The sequence below is a fragment of the Thamnophis sirtalis genome, unplaced genomic scaffold, assembly GCF_051295495.1.
Source record: "Thamnophis sirtalis isolate CommonGarterSnake01/CBP01778 unplaced genomic scaffold, rThaSir2_p1.2 scaffold_1, whole genome shotgun sequence".
Classification (NCBI taxonomy): Eukaryota; Metazoa; Chordata; class Lepidosauria; order Squamata; family Natricidae; genus Thamnophis; species Thamnophis sirtalis.
Window position 1 is genome coordinate 165,686,838 of NW_028261381.1, and position 19,833 is coordinate 165,706,670.

At 43.4% G+C, this 19,833-nt stretch overlaps 1 protein-coding gene across 6 annotated transcripts in view; it reads left to right on the plus strand.

Moving 5' to 3' along the window:
* Positions 1-19,833, plus strand: part of TCF3 (transcription factor 3) — a 133,597-nt gene that overhangs the window by 13,853 nt on the left and 99,911 nt on the right. For all 6 annotated transcript variants that reach the window (XM_087702798.1, XM_087702782.1, XM_087702791.1 and 3 more), the window contains exon 3: positions 2,859-2,931. In XM_087702798.1, the coding sequence (XP_087558924.1) occupies positions 2,859-2,931 (73 nt within the window). The remainder of the gene's footprint in view (positions 1-2,858; positions 2,932-19,833) is intronic.

The following is a 19,833-nucleotide window of genomic DNA, read 5'->3' on the forward strand; positions in this document are numbered from 1 at the left end:
CTCCAATTGAAAATTCGAAAAACGTTTGTAGCTTCCTTTGAAGACAGGTAGTCCTCAACTTATAACCATTGGTTTAGCAACGGTTCAAAGTTGCAACAGCACTAAAAAAAAGCACTAATTTACAACCAGTCCTTACACTTAGTAACCATTACAGCATCCCTACCGTCATATGATCAGAATTAATCAACCAGCACGTGTTTATAGCAGTTGCAGTGTCCCAGGGTCATGTGATCACCATTTGCAACCTTCCCAGCGGATTTCTGACAAAGTCAATGGGGGAAGCCAAAGTCAGTTAATGACCAGGTGATTTACTTAACAACCGCAGTGAGTCACTTAACAACAGTAAAATTCGGTGCAACTCACAACTGTCTCGCTTAGCGTTGGAAATTCTAGTCCCGATTGTAAGCTTGGGACTACTGATAAGCATTTTTAATTGGAACCAGTTGATTGAACAACTGTAGTCTTATTCTGAGTTTGTCTTTAGCAGTTGACTAGATCAGTTATCCTCCAGAGTTGCTAATTTAATATCAGGTAGTAGAAAACATATAAAAATTATAATTGTAGGGTGTGAAGAAAAAATTCAAGAATTTGGGTGCCTAATTTAATGAAAAGAAGGACTGGGGGAGAAATGATAGCAGTGTTCCAAAATGTGAGGAGATGCCACAAAGAAAAGGGAGTCAACCTTTTCTCCAAAGCACCTGAGGGTAGAACAAGAAGCAATGGGTGGAAACTAATCAAGGAGAGAAGCAACTTAGAACTGAGGAGAAATTTCCTGACAGAACAATTAATCAGTAGAATGATTTGCCTCCAGAAGTTGAGGGTATTCAATCACTGGAGGTTTTTTAAAGAAGAGATTGGTCATGCATCTGTCTGAAATGGTATAGGGTCTCTTGCTTGAGCAAAGGGTTGGACTAGAAGACCTCCAAGGTCCCTTCCAACTCTGTTATTCTGTTAATTATCCTTAACTTAGTTCCTGGCATGTCCATGCAAAAGTATTAGAATTACCAAAGGCATTTTCCTCTGGCAGGATATTGACCTTTAGCTGTCTTATAGAGAAGAGAATAATTGGGTTCACACAACATTCTGTCCCCTAACCCATTTTAACAAAACAATGTGCCATTTCTAGGTTCCCATAACATATTATGTTGGAAATAAAAAACCATATATGGGCTAAATGTGATATCCTGGTTTGAACATGATGAGCCAGACTACTCACCCGCTTTCCAGTCTAGTTAAATATGTTGTGTGAATCCGGTCTGTGGTCCTTCCAGATATTTCTGGACTGCAGCTCATGCTATCTCTGATCATTGGGCAGACTGGCTCAAAACAGAGGAATGGAAATTACAGCTGGATAGACCCAGAATGCCTAACGGAGATAAGCCAATGACCTGACTTCTCACTAGACAGTTGGCTGTGCCCATCAGGGGCATTCTTCATTCAGCCAAGACCTTGGAGTGACCCTCAAGTTGATCCGGCCTTCCCCAGTTTGAAGCCTTCCAGATGGGCTGGATCTCATCCTGGCACATCTGGATGATATCAGGCAAGACTGTTTGTCTATCAACCCTGGCTTGTGGGGACTGTTCAATTATTTTCTAGAATGGAGACTTCTCTTTCAGCCTTTGTGGGCAGCACACTTAGAAGGGGAAAGAAGTATCAAATACGTCCATATAGAACCATGATGGCGAACCTATGGCATGTGTGCCACAGGTGGCATGCAGAGCCCTCTCAGTGGACACGCCAGCCATCACCCCAGCCCAGCTCCATCGTGCGTGCATGCACGCCTCCCACTGGCCAGCTGGTCTTAGGGTCTCTACCGCACATGTGCAGGGGACAAAGTGCATGCATGGAGGGGTGCATGGGGAGGGTGATACGTGCATTGCATTATAGGTGTGGGCTTTTGGCATGTGATGACAAAAAAGGCTAGCCATAGAAGGACCAATATAAGGCAACTCCCAAGGCTGTGTGGGAAAAGAGGTGAACACACACATACACACACATACACACACTGCTAGAAGTTGGAGTGTGTTGGTCCTTCCTCCCTCTTCCCACTGCTTAGGTTAATCTGCCCCTTACCTGCTCAGGAACTGGTTATTGCTTCATTTAGATAACACGCTTGATAGAAGGTTGGGGAAAGCTATGCTAACAGCTGTGCTTCTACCTGTTCTTTGGGGAAGGGCAAAAATCTACCTTTGCCCTTTTTGGAATGATTCCTAAGTGAACATAACTGAGGTCTTTTAGAAATGCATTTCTAACTGATCATCTGCATTCATTTTTAAGAATCCACTTCTTTGACTCTTACGGGATCAGGCTTCATCTGTGAAATGCGATCCCCTAGAGATGACCTTCTGAAAACGTTGATAGCCAATCGAAGATGTTTTCATTTCCTAGGAATTTGAAGAACTATTTCATGATACTAGAACATTAGGGGCTTCCTTGCTGCTTTATTCTGATTTTTATGCTTTAATTTATTGCCTTGATTATTGCCGCTTCTGATTTTTATCTTATCGTTGCAACTTGCGCTCTGGGTGGGTTTTTCTATTGTTTGCATAGTGGTTTTTAAATGGCAAACAGACCCAAGATAGGCAGCCCAATAATTTAACCCTGCAGAAGATTTATTGCCTATCCAGCAATTGCAAAAAAAATAAAATAAAAATAAAAATAGCAACAGTTTTTGCAAACAGTTTGAAGAGCTCACTGATGAAATACGACAGCTTTGTTTCATTTTGGATTTTGGCTAGATAGCTAAATCTGTGGCGGTACCTCTCAGAATGTTTTTAATTGCTGAATTATTTCCCTTTCTCCCCACACCCATGTTCTCCGATGTTTAATCTTGTTGTTGTTTGCTTTCTTTTTTCTAGATGTTTCCCTTGCCAGTGACTAATGGAAAAAACAGACCCACGACTCTGGGTAGCACGCAGTTTGGTGGATCAGGTATTGCTTAACTTTCTCTTCCCTTTGGGGAGAAATAGCCCAAGCTCTTTTAATATAGATGTAACACGTTTTCTAATATTGAGACTATGGTTAAAAATCTGGTCCAGTGACTTAAGGCTTCCTTTCCCCCCAGTTAAACACCACTGTTTCTTTTCTTCTTTTTTGTTTGCCTTGATCTCATCTGGAGGGCTGTTCACATAAAAGATTATCTGGAGCAGGGATCTAAGGAATAAAATGACATCCTGCTATTTTGACTCTGCTATGGTTGTGCTTTTTTTAAAAATATGTGGGCTTTTTGAAAATGTACTTCTTTACGCAGTGATGATATTACCTAGTTTGGGTAATGAAACATCTGCGAGAAAAAAAACCAAGCTCAGAGAGCACCAAGGAACCCCCTCATTTCAACCCTGAGCTATTCCTCTTTATTGGCACTTCCTTATTTAGCGAAGCGTTCATATTTTATAAGCCAATGGACATATTCTTGTTCTTTGCTTTGCTTTTTAAAAGAAGTGAATTGAATTGAATTTATTGCATTTATATGCCGCCCTTTTCCCCGAAGGGGACTCAGGGCGGCTCACAATCCAAGTCAAGGGAAGCGGGTACAGATAAGGGATAAAAAAGACGAACAAAACAATACACAATTTAAAAGCACACAACAACCATACCATTCGAGGGGGGGGGGGCAAAAGCTCTTTAGCCCCAGGCCTGTCGGAACAGCCAGGTTTTAAGGGCTTTGCGGAAGGCCTGGAGGGTGGTGAGGGTTCGAATCTCCGCGGGGAGCTCGTTCCAGAGGGTCGGAGCAGCCACAGAGAAGGCTCTCCTCCGGGTAGTTGCCAGCCGGCATTGGCCGGCAGATGGAATTCGGAGGAGGCCTAATCTGTGGGATCTAATCGGTCTATTGGAGGTAATTGGCAGCAGGCGGTCTCTCAAGTGTTTTTCAATCTTAGCAACTTTAGCCTTCTGCAGGAGAATACTGGGAGTTGAAGTCGACACAAAGTTGGCAACATTGAAAAACAGTGATTTGAGCAATCGGTGTTGTGTATGGCACTTATGGAACTGTCAGGTTGGTCCCTTCGAGATACCCTGGCTTCTTAGCCATGGGCAAGAGATGGAGGAGTCATAGTCCCAAACACCTGGAAGGTCTCTCCTCCCCCTCCCAGGTGAATGAAGAGCCAAACAAAGTTGAAAATGAAGGGAAATTCCCACCCTTTTTATTTATTAATGGTATAAAGCTACAGAGCGCTCTCTTTTCTTACTTGGGCTGGTCCTTTAGCATGAAAGTAAAGAACTGAACTCCATTGTCACTGGGGATCACTTTGATTTGGGGCGTGTGTTCGAGAAAATGCTTTTTTTTTTCTGCCAGCGGGCAATACAAGTTTGTGCAAGTGTTGAATGTTGAAGCTACAGGCGGGGAGAACAAAGCCAAATTCCACGCCACATGTTCTGTGCCTGAAGGTTGTCGTGTCTGCTGTGTTTTCCCCCTTTGATGCTCTTTTTCACCAAAAAAAAAAAAAAAGTGTTTCAAAATGGAGATACTTGCCACAGTCAACCCTTATGGGATGTATTTGCTTGAGGGGTATTATTGTTGTTCTTTCTTCCATACTTAAGGAATCACGAGTGGGATTTGGATCCACAAGTTTACACTCCGGCTCTGTCTGGCTTTTGTTCTCTAGGGCTGGAAGAAAACCCACCACCTTTGTGTCAGCTCCTTTTGATTCAGGCTGTGTAATTAAAAGACGAGCTGGATAAAAATGCATTTAAAGAAAAGCAGGCAAGGTCCACCCAACTCCATATTGCAACATTGATGAGCAGTCTTTCTAGGCCAGTATTTATCAACCTCATCTTGGCTGGGGGAATTCTGGGAGTTGAAGTCCAGGCATCTTAAAGCTGCTGAGGTGGAGTTTGAGTTTGAGTTTTATTTCATTTGTATGCCGCCCTTTTCCCTAAGGGGACTCAGGGCGGCTCACAGCTCAAAAAGGGAAGGGGGGATACAAACAGTTTAACAAGAACACAGAACAAGACATAGTTAAAAAGCACAACAATCATACCATTCGAGACGGGGGCAGCGGATCTTTAGCCCCAGGCCTGTCAGAACAGCCAGGTTTTAAGGGCTTTGCGGAAGGCCTGGAGGGTGGTGAGGGTTCGAATCTCCACGGGGAGTTCGTTCCAGAGGGTCGGAGCAGCCACAGAGAAGGCTCTCCTCCGGGTAGTCGCCAGTCGGCATTGGCCGGCGGATGGAATTCGGAGGAGGCCTAGTCTGTGGGATCTAATTGGTCTAGTGGAGGTAATTGGCACTCCAATTAAGAAAAACTTTTTTTAGACTCTCTCAAGCAGAGAGGTTTCTTTGCACCTCCTATGATTTCCTCACCTTTATGAACTGGAAGTGCCAAAGTCTTAAACTTAGGAAATTCTGCACTCAGACTTGCTATTCCATCTCGAAGCAACTGTCTTTCTGATTTATCTCTTTGAGTGATACACCCAACACTGACACCCATCCAAACATGTTCTCAGGATTTCCTATCAGTTCTGTGTGTAAATTCCAGAGACCAGAAGCGTCAATCAGCCACTCAGATCAGTTGTGCGGCCTGTAAATTGGCCTGGGCCGGCTCTGCCCCATTATTCGGCGGTTTTAATTCACCAATTATTATGGTGTTTTCTCCATCCTCCTCCCGCCACACCCACCAGCTACACCTTTGCGGATGCCAAGAAATGCCAACAGCAACTATGGGATCTGCCATTCTGGAGAGAACAACACATTACAGATTTGGAAGAATATTTTTCTCTCTTAAGAGATAGACTAACATTTTGTTCATACATTGTGCAAAACTGTGCTCTTTTTCACCGTACTTTATTGAACAAGCCATGCCTGCAGGTTGGCAGAACAAGACTAATTTTGGTCTGCTGCATGCACACCTCACACAAAAAATACCTCAAACCAATAATCTTACAATTATTGTATTAGGAACCATGTCTGAGTATTCACACACTCTGTCCCATGTGCTTCTTTCTGTGCTCTTCAGATGCTGCTTCAGAGCAGCTGTAATTACCGTACTTTTTGGAGTATAAGATGCACACAGACCCCGGAGCGGAAATAACAGTGCATCTTATACATTGAATACGGCCATTTTTGGCCTCCCGAAACCCTGCCCTGCACGTCCTGTGGGATATGTAGAGGGTTGGGAGGCCTGCAGAGTGCTGAGGAGGGCAAAAACTGGATGCATGAAGGCCAAAAACTATTTTTTTCTTGTTTTTCTCTTCGAAATCTTGGTGCGTCTTATACTCCGGTGCATCTTATAGTCCAAAAAATACGGTAATCACCCATAATATGACATCTTGTTTAGATACAGAACAGTAAATTTGCAAAAAAAAAATCTATTTTTCCAGGACTTATTTGTTCAGTGCCCTGCCCTCTGGATTATGCCCTCCCAACCTGGTAAGGATTAACTAGGAGTTTAATCCAACCACTCAGAAACATGTTCATAATGGGAGTTATAGTTTTTACCACATTTCACTGTGAAGCCAGATGTCCTAGAATAAGTTAGCAAAACTCAGCTCCCTCTCGGATTTTTTTTCCTTTCTCTAATGCACTGATGGGGCGATGGATACATTATAATCCCAGTTTAATTTGATTTCATGCCAGTGTTGTTATGGGTAGTTTTTGAGCTGCTGCTTTAAGAGTTTATACACACACAAACCTTTTCTAAAGGCATGCAATGACTAGGCTATGTATATATAAGCTGTGTATAGATAAATAGAGAGGCGAGATCATGGAAGGGGGGAGGGCAATAAGTCACAATGATGGATGCAGCTGCACAGTCAAGACCCCTCTCCCTTTTTGTGTGCATGTTGGTGACCTGGAGAGAGGGTTTTTGGGTTCAAAGGCAGCATGGCCTAGTATGAATAGTGCTAGACTAGGAGTGGGGAAACCCAGGTTTAGTCCCCCTTTCAGCCATGGAAGCTCATTGGCTGACTTTGTGTCAGTTCCTCCCTCTTTCAGCCCAATCAGGTCTGTGGGGAAGGGACTGGACTAGGAGTGATGAGAACTGGATTCCAGTCTGCTCTCAAGCCATGGAAACTCATTGGCTGATATTTGGGCCAGTACTCCCCTCTCAGCCTATCAGGTCTTGTGCAGAAGGGGCTGGACTAGGAGTGATGAGGACTGTAGATTCTAGTTCCCTCTCAGCCATGGAAGCTACTTGGTTGACGTTGGACCAGTCTCTGCCTCAAAGCCCAACCTTGCAGGGTTGGTGTAGGAAAAATTAGGAAGAGGGAACACTATGTACTCTGCCTTCACCCTCTACAAAATGCTGTATATTAATAAATAAATACAACTGAAAATTGTTACGCTAAACATTTTCCCTACAGCTTTCCTTCTAGAATGACCTGAAGTCTCCCAAATCATCTAAGAAAAAAGAATGGAGTTTCTTTCTTGTATGAAGGGGGAATTTTGCAAACCAGCTTTTAACCTTTTTTTTTTAAATGCCTTTCCTCTACATTTTTGAGGCAGCTTGTAGCAATATCAACGCAGCAGACGTGACCTTTTTGAGGAGCTGGAAGGAGGGAGGAAAGCTTCAGTATAATTGCTCATAGTATGGCAAAGAAGCTTCTACTGTGTTTTTAACCCTAGTTTGAGGAGGTGGGGATAGAACAGTGGTGGGATTCAAATAATTTAACAACCGGTTCTCTGCCCTAATGATTTCTTCCAACAACCAGTTCACCAAACTGCTCAGAAAGTTAACAACTGGTTCTCCCGAAGTGGTGTGAACTGGCTGAATCCCGCCACTGGGATAGAAGTGTGACATTTGTGGGGCAAATGGGCTGCAGGGGTAGAATTTTGGCAAGGCCCCTGGAGGACAGCAGAAAAGCATGTGATTTAACCTGGAGAATCCCAGGTTGGATATAACAAAATGCTGTAAAGTGCATTCTCTAGTCTAATGTTTCTCAACCTTGGCAGTTTTAAGACATGTGGTCCAAGCAATGTTGGCTGGGGAATTGTGGGAGTTGAAGTCTTAAAAATTTGCCAAGGTTGAAATACAGTGCTCTCCTTCCTGGATAGGAAAGATGCAGTTTCCCCACATATCATCAGCATTGTATGTGTGTGTGTGTTTGTGTGTGTGTCACAGCCTCCATTTTGCCATAAGAATTTTTCTCATGCTGGCTGGAACATCTTTGAGGGGTCGGGGTGGGCGTGGCCCGGTCAGCTGACTGAGTGGACGTGGCTGGGGTGGCACCGGCTGGTCCCTCGTTGTTCTGGGACGACCCCGCGGGACCAACTCTGAGCCTGTTGCGGTCCGGATCCAGCTCGCAGGCCGCATTTTTGACATGTCTGTTCTAAGCCTTCCATAAGTTGTCCCTAGATTGCGATATTTTAAAGTGAGAAGGGGCAAAAAGACTGAATGCACGGGAATTAAATTAACCTGCATTTAATTTATGTAATCAAATGACAACTGCATTATTTCTCCTGGCTTAACTCATTTAAGTTTGGCTTTTGGGGGCTATACCAGCCTGTTGGCCCAAGAAATAATATGTCAAGCATTGCATATATTAAAAAATTACCCAGTGTTTTGTCTAAAAATTAGAGTTTATGGTACAGCCCATTTTTTACATGCACACGGGCTGAGATATAGTGCTCATTTCCCTTTAAGAGGTTAATACTGGCAAACACTGGGAAAAAGCTTGGGGCAAGTTAGTAGTCAAAAAAAAAACCCTGGCTTGGTCCTCCCACATGCTAAGCCATAATGTGGCTTTTGGGAGAGTTGTGATTATCCATCATAGTTTGTGAGCTACAGTTGATGATTAGCGAAAGTCATAACCCAGCCAACAAAGAATCGTGTCTTAGTCCAATGAGCCAGACCCAAGGTAGACCCCTAAGCAGACTCATCTGGTAACAGCATTCTCCTAAGTCCCTTGAACTTTTGTGAACTTATAAATCCTTTTTTTAAAAAGGCCATCTGGTCTTTATCTCATCTGGCAGTGATTCGTCAAGTTGTGCTTCCCTTTTTGCCCCATTCTTCAAAAAACATTTTTGGGGGTAACTCCCCCATTCTCCCCTCATGCAGATGTCCCTAATCTTGGAGCCTCCAGATGTTTTTCTCACCACATCTGCAGAGTATCAGGTTGAGCAAAGCTGTGCTAATATAGTAAGAGAGGGACAGGGGGGAAATGATGTACCTTCCCTGCTGTTTGCACAGAAAAAAGTTTATACCTTCATCAGATCTGCCAGGTGCTTTTATGCCTCATGTTTTTGTTGTTCCTTTGGAAAGTTGGGAATCGGGCTCTTTTTCCCATGGGTGTGTTGACAGCGTGCTGGGTCACCACACCTCAATCTGGGGGTGTCTTGCTGTGGTTCTTCTCTTTGCATTCTCCCACTTTGTTTGGATTTGAGCACAGCCCTGATCTGGAGCGGCTTCAGCAATAGCAGGCTCGACTCTTTACAGCTTCCTGGAGCATCTGTGGCAGGTAGAATATTTGCTGATATGGCGCAAGAGCATGAGAAAAATGAGTCAGAATTCAACCTTTCATTAAAATAATAATAACAAAGTCCCAAGTCTGTGTCAAAGTGTGTATGTAATCGATGGTTAAATAAGAATAGCGACTATTAGGGATGTTAGGTCTTCCTATCATAAGGCCGTCTGAAAACTCCAGACAACCCTGGATATCATAGAGCATGCCGATTAAAATCAGCCAATAGTTAATCCAGTTGGGATGCCCCATATTCTCTGCACAATCACAATTGTTAAGGAGTCACATCCCACATTTTAACCAAATCCTGGGACAAAATCCGGGGGTGAGGGGGAAGATGACATTTTAATTACCCTTATATGCCACCTATTTCTCTGTCCAAAGTGATTCTTGAAGAATAATTATTAAAATTAACAAGAATCAGAAAAAAAAAGTTCAAACCTTTATTTATTTACCTTTAAGGGACCCGGTGGCTCAGTGGCTAAGATTTTTAGTTTGTCGATCAGAAAGTTTCGGCAGTTCGAATCCTTAGTGCTGCGTAACGGAGTGAGCTCCCGTTACTTGTCCCAGCTTCTGCCAACCTAGCAATTCGAAAGCATGTAAAAATGCAAGTAGAAAAATAGAGACCACCTTTGGTGGGAAGGTAACAGCGTTCCATACACCTTCGGCATTTAGTCATGCCAGCCACATGACCACAGCAATGTCTTTGGATAGCGCTGGCTCTTCGGGTTTGAAACGGAGATGAGCACCACCCCCTAGAGTCGGGAACGACAAGCACATATGTGCGAGGGGAACCTTTACCTTTTACCTTTATTATTACATGAACTCATTTTCCGGGTTCACATAATACATTGTAATTTTGGCCAACCAAACGGGTTGTATTCATTTATTCATGCTAGGCCAGGAAAAAGTGACCGAGTTGAACACTTAACCAGCCTTTTAATACATTACTCCAGTGTAGCCACTTGGTCTTTAAATGAACTGTCTTGGGTTGAGCACTGCTACTTGCAGTTAGAACAGACCGTACAGAACTGAAATGGATACATAAATGGCTTCCTAAAGTAAATTAGCTTCCTATATTTGTGTCCAATGTTAAACAGAAAATTAAGAGGATATCCTGGTAAATGCCAGCATCCTTCCTCCCTTAAAAATAAACCGATGAGTGCCAATGACGTATAGGGGTTAAGAAGCTGGACTGCGTGGAGACCTGGGGTTTAGTACTCTTCCACACCCCTTTCCATTCTCATACCTATGAACGCCATTGGCTGGTTTGGGGCCAATCCTTCCCTCTCTCAACCATAGAGTCAATCAAGAGCAGTGAAGGGCCTGGACTAGAAGTGGATAACCTCCCTTCAGCCACGAATGTTCATTGGCTGGCTTTGGGCTGGTCCCTCCCTCTGAGCCCCAGAACCAGTCAAGAACATCGAAGGGGCTGGACTAGGAGGAGGGAGATCCAGGTTCTTGTCCCCTTTTCAACCGTGGAAATTCATTGGCTGACTTGGCCATCCCTCCCTCTCAGCCCCTCCCTCTCAGCCATATCCAATATTTTCCAATGCCACAGATGCTGAGTTAGGAGACTCAGAGTTCAGCTTGGCCTATCTCACAAGGTTGGCATGTGGAAAAATTGGAGGATGATATTATACACTGCCTTGAGCTGCTCTGGAGGGAAAGTGGCATATAAATCAATATGTAAACACCTTTCCTGTTGCATTTATGCCTTGAAAACTTAAAAGCATGTACAAAGCTAAGCATTGCAATTTTAGGGACAAAAATGCTAGTGCTGCCAGAGAATGGAGCACCACGATGAGATAGGCAGCAAATAAATTTAACAAATAAATATATAAATAAAAGTAAACAGGGCTGGGAAAACAAACCCTGATTGGCTTTCTTGTGCACATCCATGCAATTAAAATTGAACTTGAGTGTGGTTTGCATGCCTACCTGTCTTTAAAATAGGACAGTAGAAGCCACGTTTGCAGTTTCTGGAACTTCAGTCTATACATGGCTGGCCTAGAAAAAATATGTTTGCGAAAGATGAAACGTGTGTGCACAGCCACACATAAATTCTGCAGTGTCGGAGAAAGAGCTGTGAGATCCAGGGTTCAGTTTCCGCCAGTCCTTTTTTTTTAAAGTTCCTAGTCCTCAAGATTGAGACCATATCTTTAAAAAAATGAAGAGCTGAAATTGAGGGAAATCTGAGAAAGCGTTCTAAAGACTGGTGAGATGACAGGGCATCTTGTTCCTGCTTGGACTCTCCCTGTGTGCCCCTAACACCTGCCACACAAAAAGGCAAGGGCAGAATGAAATAAGATTGACAAAATTGGCTAAACTTCTAACAGTTTTGGGCACTGCATTTGAGGCTGTGAGCTGCCCTAGGAAAACTTGGTTTTGAGGGATGAACTATAATAACAGATTTTAAAAAATAAAGTTACATATACCCCTGGGTTGACATATTGTTCATGCCCGCACTGTGTGAGTTTTTGTACTGCTCAGATCTCTGGGCCCACCCAACCAATCAGCCATCTCTTGACCCGGTAATCCCTTTGCTGCCTTTTTAGCTACCTTTTTGGCAAAAAAAATATGTATTGGGGAAGGCTTTAGAGTTCTGTATTTTCTTTTTAATTGTTAACCTGGCACGCTTTGATCTCTTTCCAAAAGATGGAGAAAGAAATGTGTTGGCAAGGCTTCTGAGAGCTGCAGAGGTCCCTGCAACAAGCCTCTCTCCCTCTTCATCTCCCAAACAAAGAATTAAACTGCTAACCTGGATAGAAGAAGAAATAAAGTCTCCACCTTTTATTGTAGAGCCGTGGATGATACCAGACTTTCTGTTCACCTGCTTAAAATAAAAAGTTTGGAAACACTATCCATAGAGCTATCCGCTTGGGGTTTAAGGAAGTTCAGATCTCCGGGCAAGATTTTATAAAGAGCTATGCAAATGTGAAGGAAAGATTTAATAAAACCCATAATTATCGTTGTTGTTCGTTGCGAAGTCGTGTCCGACCCATTGCAACCCCATGGACAACGTTCCTCCAGGCCTTCCTGTCCTCTACCATCCTCTGGAGTCCATTTAAGCTCATGCTGATCTTTCAGTGACTCCATCCTGCCACCTCATTCTCTGTCATCCCTCAATCGTTCCCAGCATTAGGCTCTTCTCCAGTGAGTCCTCCTTTCTCATTAGTATTTGAGTCTCCTCTTCAGGATCTGGCCTTCTAAAGAGCAGTCAGGGTTGATCTCCTCTAGGACTGACCGGTTGGATCGCCTTGCAGTTCAAGGGACTCGCAGGAGTCTTCTCCAGCACCATAGTTCAAAGGCCTCAATACTTCAGCGCTCAGCCTTTCTTATGGTCCATCTTTCACAGCCATACATTGCAACTGGGAAAACCATAGCCTTGACTATAATTATAAGTATCATTACATCCATCTTTTCGAACCCTCCTGTCAGCCTTTCTAGAACAAAGTGACTAGTTGTCTTAGAAACAAAATGCCAGCCTAACAAACCCCTGGCTCAACACAGCAGAACATTTTTGAGGCCTATGAATCTTCTCACATTCTCCTTTTCCAAGCTCAACAATGGAAGGCAAAATAAGATGTTTCTCCCCAAATTGGTCCTCACTGGCTGGTCAATTTGTAATGGGATGGCCTTCAGTAGCAAGATCCACGATGCATTGTTTGAATACCTTGCTTGGCCGGGTATCCAATTTGGATTTCAGAGCCTGTTGCAAAGAGTGTGACACCTTGCCCTCCTTCATTTTTGCCCAGTAATCGTAACTGGAAGAAAACAAGCAAGTTGTGTGGTTTTTTAAAAAAAAACACAAAACCCTGAGGTATGCAAGGTATCTGGAGATTCTCCAGGTTGCTCGCTCTCTTGTGCACACACAAAATTTTAATTCCATTTTTTGTCTGAATAGAATAGAAATTAGAATAGAATAGAACAGAACAGAATAGAATTCTTTATTGGCCAAGTGTGAAGGGACACACAAGGAATTTGTCTTTGATGCATATGCTCTCAGTGTACATCAAGAAAAATAAAACAGAATACTTTCATCAAGAATCATAAGATACAACACTTAGTGATAGTCATAGGTTACTAATAAGCAATCTAAGTATAGTAGGAAACAAATAAAACAATATAAATTTTACAGATACGAACCTGTTGAGGGCAATAGGCTGACTCTGTAAACCGCTTAGGGCTGTAAAGCGGTATATAAATCTAAGTGCTACTGCTATTTTTCACACTTATGGTGTGGTCATGTGATCAACATTGGGATGCTTGGCAAGTGACATGTATTTATGATGGTTGCAGTGTCATGTATCACCTTTTGCAACCTTCTGACAAGCAAAGTTAAGCCCCATTCACTTAACCATGTTATTAATTTACAACTGCAGTGATTCATTTAACAACTGTGACAAGAAAGATTGTAAAATAGGGCAAAACTCTACGTAATAATTGCCTTGATTAGCAATAAATTTTGAGCTCAATTGTGGTTGTAAGTCGAGGACTTCTGCTCAAACCCAGAATTATGCACCATGGATGGGTTCTATTTCTATTTCTCCAGGTTTATCCCTGTGTTTTGTATCCAAAGTGGGAAAACTCCCGCTTGCTTTCTAAAACCAGAACCTCAAGGTTGTTAAAAAAGAATAAGGAAAAGAAGGGGTGCTTATTTCTTTCTGTGCTTGCAAGCCAGAGTATTAAAAAGTATATATGATTACACTAAAGATGCATAATTTAAGACCACATGGCCCGCCTCCTTTATAAACTTTGAATGCAGCTCTAGACATCCAAAAGCTGTTATCAAATTGTAATTTTAAACATGACCTAAGGGGGAAATTATAAAGACATGACTGGAGAATAATCGCATTATAACTATATAACATTAATGAAACTAACATGTCATTGAGATTAAATTCAATTTGATTTTGCTGCACATATTACATTGTGGTGCGTAACCCCCAACACATGGCTCAAAACCCTTTGTAACCTTTATTTTTTCATGTTCCTATTTTTTATTGCTTATTAATAACAAAAAAAAGTTAAGTAAAAAGAACAAAACACAATAATAAAGATCAAGATACATACATTGTCAAAAAGGAGGGGAAGGAAGAACACATAAAAATGAAAGAAATACAACAAAGAAAATTATAGTGTGATTTGTCATTATAACAATTACCCCTCCCTGCTTACTTATCTAATGCAAATAACTGATTATCCAAATAATGTCAGGCTGGAAAGCCCAGGTCCACGCATGTAAATGTCCAATCAAATTGATTTATTGCTAAAAAAAAGAGCTTACAAATAGGAATCTTCTCAAATTAAAGGTTAGCACCTGCTTGGAGTTAGATAAGAATCAAAGGAATTCAAGGGAGGTTGGAGTTAGTTCGCTTGTGGCTACTTAGGAATTCTAGACTGATCTCTCTTTTAACTCTGGCCCCATGTTCTGCCACTCATCCTACAAGTATGTATATATGTCTAATACATTTATACAACTATCATTTTCGAACCTATTATATTCCACGTAAATGAGTCCCCTGTTTTATTATGTTGTCTATACAAGGTCTACATAGGCTTTGTAGCAATAGCAATAGCAGTTAGACTTATATACCGCTTCATAGGGCTTTCAGCCCTCTAATAGCAATAGCAATAGCAGTAGACTTATATACCGCTTCATGGGGCTTTCTAAGCGGTTTACAGAGTCAGCATATCGCCCCCACAGTCTGGGTCCTCATTTCATCCATCTCGGAAGGATGGAAGGCTGAGTCAACCTTGAGCCGGTGAGATTTGAACTGCTGAACTACAGATAGCAGTCAGCTGAAGTGGCCTGCAGTACTGCACTCTAACCACCTTGGCCACCTTTATACACTCTACACCTTTGCAAAGTTCATTTTTGATGTTCTACCTAGTGCAATTTGCCACTACAATTTTATAAAGCACCACATGAGGACATAGCGTTATTATATATGAATCAGGCTACTTTCAATCATTCCACAAAACCAGAATTGAAGAATGGGTTAGCATGATGTCTGCAGCCACAGTCAAGATCATAGCATCTGATTACTAGTTTTGAATAGTTGGAAAGCCAGATGTGAATTAGGGGCAGTGCTTTGTAAGCAACCCATAGTGGTGGGCAATACATTTTGTCACAAATGTTGCAGGATCCAATTTAGAATAGAGTAACAGAGTTGGAAGGGACCTTGGAGGTGTTTTAGTCCAACCCCCTGCTTAGGCAGGAAACCCTACACCACTTCAGACAAATGGTTATCCAATCTCTTCTTAAAAACTTCCAGTGTTTGGAGCATTCACAACTTCTGGAAGCAAGTTGTTCCACTGATTAATTGTTCTAACTGTCAAGAAATTTCTCCTTAGTTCTAGGTTGCTTCTCTCCTTGATTAGTTTCCACCCATTGCTCCTTGTCCTATCCTCAGGTGCTTTGGAGAATAGTTTGACTCCCTCTTCTTTGTGGCAGCCTCTGAGATATTGGAACACTGCTAACATGTCACCCCTAGTCCTTCTTTTCATAAGACTAGACATACCCAGTTCCTGCAACCGTTCTTTATATATTTTATCCTCGAGTTCCCTAATCATCTTTGTTACTCTTCTCTGCACTCTTTCAGAGTCTCAACATCTTTGTTGACATTCAGATCACTTCACTGGGACCAAAGGTTTAGTCTTCTGAGCGTTTGGACTCGTGCTGGAGCCCATTCTTGGGGAGCTTCTTTCCCACCAGAATGTGTGACATTCCCTGAGAATGGGCTCCGGCACGAATCCAAAAGCTCGGAGGACGAATCCTCCGGTTTTGGTAACTGACCCAGATTGGGTCCTGCAATTCATTTTGTGGCCAGTGTTGATTTGTGCGTGTGAAAGAGAACGAGTTAACGCCACATTTGTGCCAGTCTGTGCAAGACACAGGCAACGGGAAAGCAGTTGGCAACTGAACTATGAAATCGCTACTATCCATCTCTGAATTTGCCTGGCAAGCTTAACCCTTTGTTTACCTCTGGGTTTCTTTGTTTCCCATCCAGTCCCCTGGGGGTGGGGGGGGGGGGAGAGGGAGAAGGACATTAGGACATTTCTAGAGAGAGAAACAGTCAAAGGGATAACAGCTTCTCTTCTAAAAAAAAAACAAAAAACCATGCTCTCCATTTGTGCACCCCCCCTCCCAAAAAAAGAAAGACATATTTGCCATTGCAACTGTAGATTATCCCATGTGCTTTTTGGAAAATGGCTTTGGAAAATCCAAAAACTACAAATTGGATGAGCAGGACTGGAGCAAAGAGCGCTGTGTTGAGGGACCCGCTCTCTATTTCAGGAATCTCTTCTTTTTTTCTTCTTCTTCCTGCCTCCCCCCTCCCAATACTATTGGGAGCCTGCTAATGAAAAAGGATGGTGTCGTGGGGTGATTGGCGCTCCTCTTTTTCTCCAGCTCTTGCCCAATCAATTTCCTCTTCTTTCCCCCTTAACAATCACAGTGGTCTCCTTTCCAAAAGCTTGCAAATACCCTATTAACATTGTTATACGAAACAGCAGTACACCATTTAATTAGGAAAAATAAGAGCTAACCTCCACCATATGTTATGCTTCTGTTGGTATTTGCATTTGAAAGTCCAACTGCATTTCAAATGCAGAGCTGGGATTTTCGCCATATGAGCAGCCTCCACGTTTGGGTTGCTATGGGGGAAGATGGGGAGGGGGGGGAGGGAGAGGAAATTCAGTGTACTTTCCTGATGGAATTAAAATCTGTTTATTTTTCAGGAGTGCATTTTTCGTTTTTTAAGAGGTGAAGGTTTTTTTTTAAATTGAAGAAGATGATATCTTTTGCAAATTATCAGCAAAGATTGGGCTTTTGGCATATGTTTTTGTGCAAGGAAGCTCTTCCCACCCACATGGACCTGTTGGAGGAATATTTATTTGCAGCCTTTCTCACTCTCTCGTCAAATTGTCCTGTTAATTTGCCTTTAAAAATTAAAAGAGCTTTCTGTTATTGAGTATGTCTAGTTTAATGAAAAGAAGGACTAGGGGTGACATGATAGCTGTGTTCCAATATCTCAGGTGCTGCCACAAGGAAGTGGGAGTCAATCTATTCTCCAAAGCACCTTAAGGCAGGATAAGAAGCAATGGGTGGAAACTAATCAAGGAGAGAAGCAACTGAGAACTAAGGAGAAATTTCTTGACAGTGAGAACAATTAACCAGTGGAACAAGGGTGGGTTGCAGGCGGTACGCCCCGGTACGGGTGTACCGGAGCCTGCCTGGAGCACCGGATACCGTTCCGGTAAGGTGCTCCGGAAAGCCCATCCGCCCGCCCAAGCTCCTTACCAGTCTTTTAAGGCTTCTGCGGTTCTGTGCATGCGCATGGTGCGTACAGCGCCTGCGCGACACTCCGCTGAGCAGCTGGAGTGTCACGGAGGCACTAAGACACATGGGCACGCTGCGCACATCCATGTGGAGGCCGCCGGGCCCGTTCCAACTGTACCAGTTGGAATGGGATCCGGAACCCACCACTGCAGTGGAACGATTTGCCTTCAGAAGGTGTGGGTGCTCCAACACTGGAGGTTTTTAAGAAAAGATTGGACAATCATTTGTCTGAAATGGTATAGGATCTCTTGCTTGAGCAGAGGGCTGGACTAGAAGATCTCCAGGGTCCCTTCCAACTCCTTTTAAGTTGCAGAGAGAAAGATGCTGGGTTAGGACAGGGAGACTTGGCTTCTAATCACCTGACCCCCAGCCATGGACATTCCTGAGCGATTTGGGGCCCTATTTAATAGGGCATAGGGCAGTGATGGGGAACCTTTTAGAGAATGAGTGGCCAAACTGCAACCCAAAACCCACTTATTTATCGCAAAGTGCCAACCCGGCAATTAATGAGATTTTACTACCTAAAATAATGATAAAACGCAGAGTGCAGGTAATTGTTCTAAGAAAAACTTTTGTAATATCATTTCTCTTTCCCTCCCTCGTTCTTCCCCCCTCTCTTTTTTTCTCTCTCTCCCTTTTCCCCTCTCCCTCCCTCCATTCCTCCCCCCTGGGAGGGGAAGGAACCCTTGAACTGGTGCTGGGTGGTGGGAATCTGACCTCTGGAGGCCAAGGAGCTCAGGAGCAGCATGGCCACGCTCAGCTGGTCGGCCCGGAGACTAGCTTACCGGCGGGGAGGCGGGACATCCCAACACAGGCAGCTCTGCAGGAAAAGCAACTGACATCCGGGAGGCGAGAAAGAGCAGGGTTGTATTGTGGCTCCGCGTTGTAATGGGCTCCGGGAGAAGGATGGGACACCATCTTCCCCATTGTGAAGTGTGCTAAACTTCACCGTGCTGCGCAAGGGGCAGGCCATGGAGGCAGCTACAGCAAATGCACCGCCACCAAGGCGGAATGCTGTTTCGCGCATTTATTTTAGTCCTGCAAGTGGCGGCAAGAAACACGATGGAGCAGGGGTGCTGCGACGTCGCGCGTGCCCAAGGAAAGGGCTCTGCATGCCCCCTCTACCATGCATGCCATAGGTTCGCCACCATAGGCATAGAGTGTCCTGTTAAAGACAGGATGATATTTTATTATTGTACACACAACAATGTGAAATCACAGTTGCCAGTTCTTTAGCTGGTGTTGGCCTTCATACACATCAAGGTCTTTCCAAGAATCTAGGATGTCGTAATGTAGCGACGTAATATATGTGCAAATCCAAGCGGTGTGGTCTTTTGTAAATATGGTTCGTTGCACAGTCAGCCAAATGTTTAGACGTGATTTTGCATTTTTATCTCCCTGTCAAGTCCTTCCCAAGGACCTGAGATAGGCCAATTACTATTATTAATGTTTATAACATGGATATGAAGCATCTGAAGCTCTCCAGATGCAACTGGACTCAAATCCCACTCCAGCCAGGGGGTTGGAGTAGATAAGAACTAGAGTTTAAAAACACCTGGAAGGTGATGGTGCCTCCAGCCCAGGTTAAAGCTGGCAACTCCTTTGGCCATTAATTCGGTGTGGCTTAGATTTGTTGACCGCGTATATTTTCCCCCAGCTGAGTAATAGGTCATTGGAAGCTGTGGATTGCCCAAACCAAGTATATTCATTTAACACCTCTCATTTTACCCCTCAAGCAAATGAAACCTCTCCACTGCTCTGGGTGTGTCCTCCATTTTAAGAACATTTCTGTGGCTAAGCAAGACAGTTATTAAATGGGTTTTTGCCCTGTTTTATGATCCTTCTTACCATAGATGTTGTGAATCATTGCAGTTCTTAGTAACACGGTTGTTAAGTGAATCTGGCTTCCCCATTGACTTGACTTGTCAGAAGGTCACAAAAGGTGATCACATGACCCTGGGAAACTGTAAACGTCATATATATGAGTCAGTTGCCAAGCGCCTGAATTTTGATCATGCGGCCATGGGGATGCTGCAACAGTTGCAAGTGTGAAAAGCGGTCATAAGTCTCTCTTTTCAGACCCGTTACAACTC